At 48.5% G+C, this 8,678-nt stretch overlaps 2 protein-coding genes across 2 annotated transcripts in view; one reads left to right on the top strand and one right to left on the bottom strand.

The window, feature by feature from the left end:
- The window catches only part of PEX5 (peroxisomal biogenesis factor 5), an 11,655-nt gene extending 11,604 nt beyond the window's left edge, over window positions 1-51 (bottom strand). The window contains exon 1 of the mRNA XM_010567603.1: window positions 34-51. The gene's annotated coding sequence lies outside the window, so the exon portion shown is untranslated. The remainder of the gene's footprint in view (window positions 1-33) is intronic.
- Window positions 52-4,479: 4,428 nt separating this feature from the next.
- LOC104831785 (solute carrier family 25 member 33-like) overlaps window positions 4,480-8,678 on the top strand; it is a 9,173-nt gene continuing 4,974 nt past the window's right edge. The window contains exon 1 of the mRNA XM_010567602.1: window positions 4,480-4,564. Coding sequence (XP_010565904.1) covers window positions 4,524-4,564 — 41 coding nt within the window. The 5' untranslated portion in view covers window positions 4,480-4,523. The remainder of the gene's footprint in view (window positions 4,565-8,678) is intronic.

The following is an 8,678-nucleotide window of genomic DNA, read 5'->3' as shown; positions in this document are numbered from 1 at the left end:
GCGCGGCGGGGCTCCCCCCGCCCGGCACCGTACCTGGGGCTGCCGGGGCTCACGGGGTGGGGGGGGGCGGGGCCAGCCCTTAAAGGGCCAGGCACCCCGCCAACGCCGCACCGGAGCGCCTTAAAGGGCCAGAGTCCCGGCGGGATGCTACCGCCCGGAGGACGGTCCCGGTCCCGGTCCCGGTCCCGGTCCCTCCCGCCGCCGGCGACATGCCGATGTAGCTGGAGCTCCGCCCGGGTGGCTTCAGCTCTGCGGGTGCAGCCGGTTGGGGGCCGGCGCTGGCGTGTCACCGGGCGCCGTTCCCGTGTCCCCCCGGTGGCTGCACGGCGGCCGGGCTCGTCCCGCCTTTCTCCCGCAGCTCCTGGTTCCCCAGCCCGGTAGCTCCCGCGCTGGACCAGCACGGGTGGCGGAGAGGACGGGCTTTGCCAGTGCCTGCGGCCCGCCGCTTCGTCCTTCTGCGCCTGTGATTCCAAAGGGAGAGCAAACCGCCTGGAAAACCAGAGCTCATCCGTGTATAGCCTCCGAAAGAGTGGGAAAAGCGCAAAGAGGGGGTTGCGTGACGTGTACCGCCTCCTGTGACATTAGGGTGCTAGAAATAAACTTTTTTCAGAATCTAATCCCACCTTCTCCTTTTCAAAAGGAACATGCTGCTCTGCAGGATCCTCTCCAGACTTCCCATCTATCCAAGAACTGATGTCTGGTGCTGTTTTAGGTACTACTCTTTGGCAGCAAGTCTTCTGGAGCACCCTCCTTACAGCTTTCAGCGTATGACAGCTACAGCCGCTTCTGTGCTAGCAAGTAGCACGGCTCAACAGAAGCAAATCTTTAAAGTGGTAAGAGTTGGGGCTGGAAATCCAACATCCACACCAAACATGTTTGGGGAGCTTTACTTTGGATTGTGCCTTCCCTCGTCCCATGGACTGCACACCAATTAGTGGTTGAAATGCATGAGGTGCGCTCCTATGTACAGTACGCCTGCTAGTTTAGCACCACCTGAAAGGAATCTAGTTTTCACACCAAGACTGTTCTGCAGTACAAACCAAAGCCCAGCAAGCGGGGATTACTGGAAGATTCACTCTGAAAGCGCGCTTCAGACACCCATTCAGGCACTGATGTGGAAGTGCCCTACATCTGGCAGGCAGCTGCATTAAGATGGCAACACTTGAAAAGACGTTTACATAGCCACTCTTATATTTACCGCTCTTACACTCTTGCCACTCTCTTCTACATGGACACCAAAGCCGCACATGCTATGTCACGTTGGCACAATACATTCCACATTTCCAGATGTCTGCCTTATGCTATTGTTCCCTACTTGCCTGTAAGTTGTAGTCATCCCAGGACTATGAGTACATTTCCAGAATGAAGCCCCTGGAATGACAAACAAGACTCACCCACTATTACCAAATGCCAATCCTGTATATGCTCAGTGTGATCAAGGTTTAGTAAGAGCACTTGGAGAAAGAGACAGAGGGAGGAGGCTTTTGGACGGAATCCTGAATTACTTTCAAGAAGGACAGACAGACAGTGCTGCTCCTAGGAAAAACAATAGACTGCACAAAGACATGGAGAAGGGGAGTAGGCATTGAGATAAGGCATGGGCAGAAATCCAAAAGCCGTCAGAGACTGAGCAGTGAAGAAGTCAAGATGAAGCAGGTTTGATTTATAAACATGTGTATCAGGCTCTTGGGGTATGCCCATGACACTAGCCTATGATACCCGTCCAGCCTGGCCTACTGGTTCAGGACAGGGACTCTGAAAGACTGCTCTGTAAAAGAACACCCACAGCCTCCCTTCTTCGGTCCGAGCAGCGAGAACAGGTCCCACAGGGAACGCACCCAGGGTCATCGCTGCTGCCTGCAGGGACAAGGCACGCCAAAGAAAAATGTATCGTCTCTTCTTTTCTCTTCCCCTCTTTCTCTTCTCCTGGGAAGACAGTTGCGTTTCCCTGGCTCTTGGCTGCCTTCAGGCTCACCAAGGCTCTTGCAAAGTAGCGCTCATCACTGAACCAGTTCCAACATTAAGCAATCCTTTGATCTTCTGAAAGTGTCGTGCTATCATTTGCACTGGCCTGAAGACAGTGTGTAGGAGGCTTTCAGAAAGCATCTTCCAGGGCTCAGTCACAGTTTGCCATTGCCTAAGAGTGAGGCATGGGTGCCCCTCCACCTGAAGGTACAGAAAGAGACCTTGCAGAGTGAGGCTTTCTAGGGCTTAGACCCAGAGCAAAGGAGACAGAAGGAAGAGTCCCTTACAGTCCCGAAAGACTGTAAGACTAAAGGAATCAGAAGTGGCAGTGGTGGCAGAGCATCCAGGACAACCACAGCTATAGCTGTTGGTGGATAAGTGTAGAAGATTTTAGAAATTTAGGACTATACGTATCCTGCTGAAGCCACAAGTATTTCTGTTTGCAGGTGGAAAGCAAAGGGTCTGATCTAAAGTCAGCAGGAAAAGGAGCAAAGTCAACAGACCCTTGCATGCAAAGTGTAAATATTTTGGCAGTAAGAACTGAAATATCAGGGGGCCTCAATAACTCTCAGAGAGGTGAGAAAAGCAAATTGTACAGTTCCTGAAAAGGCTATTCTGGGCTCTGCATCCTTCAGCCAGCCTGAGTTTGATAGTAGCCAGTACTCTGCTGAAGGTCCTGGGCCTGATGGGGACCAGTGACAAAATGGAGGTCTCTGCCTAGCTATTCCCCATCCTAACTTTGTGAAATTCATTATTTTTTTCCAAGTGCAGAACTTTGCACATGCTTTTATTAAATGGTGTTCCACTCTTTCAGGCCATCTCTCCCATTGATCATGATTATTTGAATACTAATTTTGTCTTCCAGATATGTTGCAGCCCCTCTCAGGTTAGTGTTGTCTGCAAATTTAATGGGCACACTTTCTAGTCCACTGTATAAATCACTGAAGAAACTATTAATACCACACTGAGAGCAGATCTCTGCAGGACTCCTCCTTGATACTTTTTCTCCAGATAGACAGCGTACCATTGAAAACTAAACTTGGAGTTTTCTAATCAGCATCAGACTCTCCTAACAGTGATCCCGTTTCCCATGTTTCCTAGCTTGTTTGTAAGACTGTCAGATGAAACAAAACAGAAATCCTTACTGAAGTCAAAATATATAACATCTATTGTTACTTCCTTAGCCACAAGGTCTGTTAGTCTACCATGAAAGATTGCTTTGACTTGATTTCTTTTTTTGGCAAATGGAAAATCAGAGTTGTCTACTTAAAGTTTATTTATTTGTTCCAGTATTACAGGGGAGGCAGTAAAGTAATGCTGGCTGGCCAGTAATTCCTCAGATCCCCCCCCCCCCCCATCTTTTTTTTTAAATAGCCAATATATTTGGCCTTTTCCAGTCTTCTGAACCTCTCCATTCTCTAGAGATCTCAAAGATAACTGCCAGTGGGCCTGACATTGCTTCAGCCAGTTCTCCAACCATCACAGAATGAGTTTCATCAAGCCTAACTGGTCTGAAAGTATTGACTTTGCTTAAGCACTTAGAAATCTAGAATGACGCTTACCCACTTGTCTATTGGTGCTATTTAAGGTATTCACCTAGCCACCATCACAGTGGAGACAAGTGAAAAATACTTGCAACTTCTTGGTATCTTTGGCCGGTTTTCCATTTCACTGACCAGAAGGCCAATCCTTTTACTGGTCTTCCCCTCGCTGCCCAGGCACTATTGACGGGCTGATAGTTCTTTTCTTCTCCACCACAGATAAGGTAATTACTCCTTTCCCCTTTGACATATTTCTGTAGGGACTTGAAGTCAGTTGCCACATCTCCCCCAGTTCCTTCTTCTCTGGACTACACGCTGCAATTTTTTCAGTCCTGCCTGGATGGCCCCAGTGAGTCGTTCCCCTCTGTGGGTTCACTCCCCCACATTTGCCCATTTTGTCCCCAAACCGAACACTCAGTCGCTCGGTTCTGCGAGTGCTGAAGTCACAGCAGTACAGCGTTGATCTGACCGCTTATTTCATCTGACTTACAGGCTATCGATCCCTCTAGCCACGCAAACCGGTACGGTGCGTTGCCTTTTCGGCAACAGCGGGACGTTGACGTACGTTGCGCTTTTTTCCAAGGAAGAGGGTGTTCTGCGAGCCCCGACACCACCTGAAACTTCGCCTTTTCAAAAGCAACTAGAGGATCTATCTTTCGGCCCTGACTATTCCCCAGCTTTGACGTACTGATCCTTCAAACTTCAACAGGAGGGGGTCTAATTTGCTCTGAGGCGCTTGTGGTCTTTTGGGGTTTTCTTGTCTGAAACACATTGGCCTGTCTTCATACAAAACCCAAACACCCGAGGAAGCCCCTGTGGCCGCACCGAGCGACGACGAGAGTCCCACAGACCCAGGCGAAGCCCCCGGGCCCCCTCAGAAATGGCGGCGGGGCCGCCTCCCTCCTCACAGGGCCCGCCCTCCTTCCCGCCCGCCGCCGCCTCCCGGGCGCCTCCTCCGGAGCCGAAGCGCGGGGCGGCGGGGCCGGCGCGGCCGGCTGCGCGTCAGAGCGCCGGGCCATGGCGCAGCACAGCACCCTGCTCCACCTGCTCGCCGGAGGGTGAGTGGCCCCGAGCGGGACGGGGACGGGGGGCCGAGGCTTCGCTGGGCCTCGCTGTCTTCCCGCTGCCGGGCCGGGGTCTCCCTCCCGGCTCGGCCTCGCCGCGGCCCGCCACCGTGAGGAGCGAGGCCTGCGGCGGCCTGCCCCGCTGCAGCCGGCGGAGAGGAGAGCCTGCCTTGCCCCGCGCCAGCCCCGTAACCCTCAGCCGCCCCTTCCGTGCGGTGCCGGCTTCCAGCGGAGGGGCAGCGGCGTGGCCCGGCCGGGGTGAACGTGTGGCTCTGCGGTTTGGGAAGAAGGGGAGTCGGGGGGGGCTTGGCCTGGCGTGTCACCCAGCCTGAGCTTACCGGGGGCGGGGGGGCAAGGGAAGCGGGGTGCTGAACGGGGGAATGAGGGGCACGGCCGGGTCTCCGCAGGCATCCTTGTCTTCGGGAGGGCAGGCAGCCCTCCGTCGTCCCGTGGCGGAGGTTCCCTGCCCGTCTTCTCTGGCTTTGGGGGAGGCAGGTGTTTGGGGAGTGGGTCCCGGCAGTGCCTCTGAATTCGCAGCGAGACCCTTGAGGGAGTCCTTTCTCGCCTGGCGTTTCACCCTTCCTCTCTTTAAGAAACACTGAAGTCTCAAAACGACAAGCTTTAAGTTTATGATGTCCTAAAGCAGAAGATGTTGTGGTCCTCCGGCCCTCGCTGCGTAACTGCAGGACTCCCTTGCCCAGACAGCCACCGAATCCCTTTCAGAATTCCACCAGCCTGTTGGAGTCCGTGTGACAGTGAGGTCTGCGGTATAGCGTGTGCAATAAAGCACATCATTTACTTGCTCTTAATTAGTAAATTTCCAGCTTGCTGCGGCTAATGCAGTTGATGTGCTATGTTGATCTTTGCCTATACGTAGTTGGCCCTCTCTGTTCCCAGTGTTATTTTGTATATGTTATTCTCTTTTATTAATTTATCCTTTGAACTATATGGTCACTGCATCTTAGCCCTTCTTAATATACTTCTTCACATTTCTTAGCTTTCTTCTTAAGCTTTTCCTCATCCTCATTTTCTGCTTTGGTTCCTGAAAACCTGTGAGAGTTCGGCTAGTGACAGGAGTGTCGCTAGTGGGAGCTTTGTCAGTCTGTACCCTGTCCTTGCCCATTAAGCAATAATCCTTGAATTACAATTAATTAAAACCCAAGAGATGAATAAGAAGTTCAGGTTATTCCTGCAGTATATAGTTAATATTACTGTTTTACCTAATGAAGCAGGTCTCATTGATGAAGGAACAGTTGTTCACTTTATCTTCTAGTACGAGAACTGGGGACCATCAAATGAAACTTGCGAGAGGTTTGTTCAAAACTAACGCAGGAACACAGCTCTTAACACAGTGTGCAGTTAAACTGAGGGACTCGTGGCAACAGGATATTAGAGGGTAAAAGCTTTTTATGCGTCCAGCAAGCATTTTAAAAAGATTAATGAAAAAGAATGTATTGAAGGCTCTTAAATGCAATGCAGTGTTTCTGGCTGAGGAAATCCCTGAGATGAAAATTGCAGGAAGCTGGGAGAGTGTTTTGGAGAGGAGTATTTCTCCTGATCTTCCGTAGGGGATCTTTATTTGCCTGTGTCCTAGGCAGAATCCTGGTTTAACTGCAGGTGAACAGCATTGCTATCCTTAAATGAAGATCTTTGAGCCATCTCAACTTTTGGTTAGCCTAAGTAAGGGCTAAAATGTGAATTACCAGTAAACCTCGTCACCTCTGTGCATGTTCTCATACCCTTTTCAGATCACTGAAAAAATGTTAATGCTGTTTTTTTTATTTCTCTCAGCTAATCCTCTTTTTTGGCCACCTCAAACTTTCCAGTTTTCCTTTTAGAATGTGAAAGCAAGGTCTATAGGCAAGTACTCTTTTCTAAGGTAAAATTACCTGCCTTCTTCAATTAGCTCTTTTTGCCACTGCTTTGCTCTGGGAGTACATGTTGTACTGGTTGTCAGCTGCTGCTCTTCATCAGATTTTGCAGGAATTGCTTTTGTTCATGCTCCTAGAGTAATGAATGACTTCAGGGCTTTGGTTTCGTTAAACTGGTCTCTTTAAGCCCAGCGTAAGGACCCTTGGTGACTGCTCAGTTCCATGGTTTTTTTCATTATTTGCCAGTCGTTGCAGCTTTGCTCAGTACTGTGTCAATCTTTGTCACCCATGGATTTTATCAAGAGTAAGGTATTGCCTCGTGTCTGTTGGTGGAAAAACTGAAAATTTTTAGGTCTAGTCTAGAAGTGATTTTCCTAAACTCTTGCTGGACTGCTGCTGCTTGATTCTTTACTGACAACTGGTTTCAGGGCAGGGAAAGACTGGGGCTGGTATTTTTTTTCTTCTTTTTGAGATTTTATGGTCTGATTTCAATCCATCTCTAGCATCTGTGCTACAGACAGAGCGCTAAGGCTCTAAGTATGTTTTTGTGAGATATCAAGCTCACTTTTTGCAAAACTGAGGTATGTTACATCTTTGTAGTTGCTTTTGTGAATCCAGCTTTTGTTTGGTAAGTTCCATAAAAAACCCCAACAATATAGCCCCCATCCACTCCCAACATTGATTGGTACAAAGTGCCATTTAAGTCTATAGTGATCTGATTCCGTAATTCTCTTCTGGCATGAATCTCAGGTCATATAACCGTGTAACCTTAGCAGCATGAATTATTACAAACACACTTTTTTTTTAGTCCTGGTAGACATTAGAACTCTTCTAGGCTAGTATATTTCCCCAGTCCCCTAACATTTCTTAAGCATTTAAATGTGTAGGTATGAAGTCTCCTTAATCGGCTATTTTTAATATCCATGGCCATGAGGGGTTTGTGCCTGCTGATTTTAAAATGTTTGTTCTGACTGGATTTTGTTCAATTTTGCCTTCATTAGTATTGGACTGAAAAATAGTTAATCTCTGTGACGAGAGTATGTAATTTTCTATTTCTCCTGAAACAGAAGAGTTTTGGAGACCTATGCCTTTCATACATTGTGAGCAGCTGTACCATAATGTAGCACATGGTAAGACATCATAGTTGAGATTTCTTCTGGTTTTGAACAACTGATACACCTTATTTCCTTAGCTTTGTTTAGTCAATGTTTTCTGCTCCCTGAAAAATCTTCCTTAGTCTCACCATTGAGCCGTAGTGGCTCAGAAGTCCCCCTTCACCTTGGACTCTCTTACTGCTGATTAAATGACCACCATGCTAAGGAGTAACAATTTCGTTAACTCTTATTATTGCTTTTAAAATTCTTCTCTATTATCTATACATATCAGTAGCTTGAGGAACTTGAACTCAGGAAAATCTTGTATGTACTGGAGATGTGGGTTCAAATTCATATCCTGACCGTGCTCAGGTAGGGACTTCTTGAAGAAATGAGATACTATGAAAACATTACATAAAGTTGTGCCTCCTTATGCACTGTTAGAGAGAAAAAATCTTGAGGATACCAAGCAATTGCTTTTCTAAATGTTGTCCTGTTGTAGTGTTTGCTCAGCTTTTAGATAAGAAGTTGGAACTGCTCTATTCAGACTTCTTAGACATCTGTCACCACTGCATTCAATCTTCTGCACTGGAAACTACACTTCTGGTCAAGAAGACAATGGGCCTGTAAGTCTGGAGCCCGTATCAGGCAAATTAGTAGAAACTACGGTAAAGAGCAAGACTGTTGGTCCCCTGAATGAATACGGTCTATGTTGGAAGAATCAACGTGGCTTTTGTAAAAGGAGGCCCTGCCTCATGCAACTCCTGGATCGATGCGTAGGCTGTCTTGATCAGCTTGTTCATCCAGAGAACCTGATCCAGGACATTTACGGCTTTGCTTTGTGTTGTCTTCTGAGCCCGAGCTAAGTTCTTTGGTCATGTTCCACCTAATCCCAGACTCCCACTGCTCATCATATCTCCTGAGGGAAAATGCCTCTGATCAGCTGCTCTGCAAGTCATCACCACTGTGCAAATCTGCAAAGGGCTTGACAAAGAGCATAAGTGTAATGGGGTAGCGTAACTAGTTCCTAGTTGCTGGTATCGTTAGCTGCGTAACCTTCTAGCTGCCAGATCTTCCAACTCTTGGACTTCATTGCAATAGGCATCCATGTGTCTCTCCCCCCCCCCCCCCCCCCCCCCCCAC

This window comes from Haliaeetus leucocephalus, unplaced genomic scaffold (assembly GCF_000737465.1).
Source record: "Haliaeetus leucocephalus isolate CR32 unplaced genomic scaffold, Haliaeetus_leucocephalus-4.0 Scaffold228, whole genome shotgun sequence".
Taxonomy (NCBI): domain Eukaryota; kingdom Metazoa; phylum Chordata; class Aves; order Accipitriformes; family Accipitridae; genus Haliaeetus; species Haliaeetus leucocephalus.
This window is presented reverse-complemented; position numbering and strand designations above follow the sequence as displayed.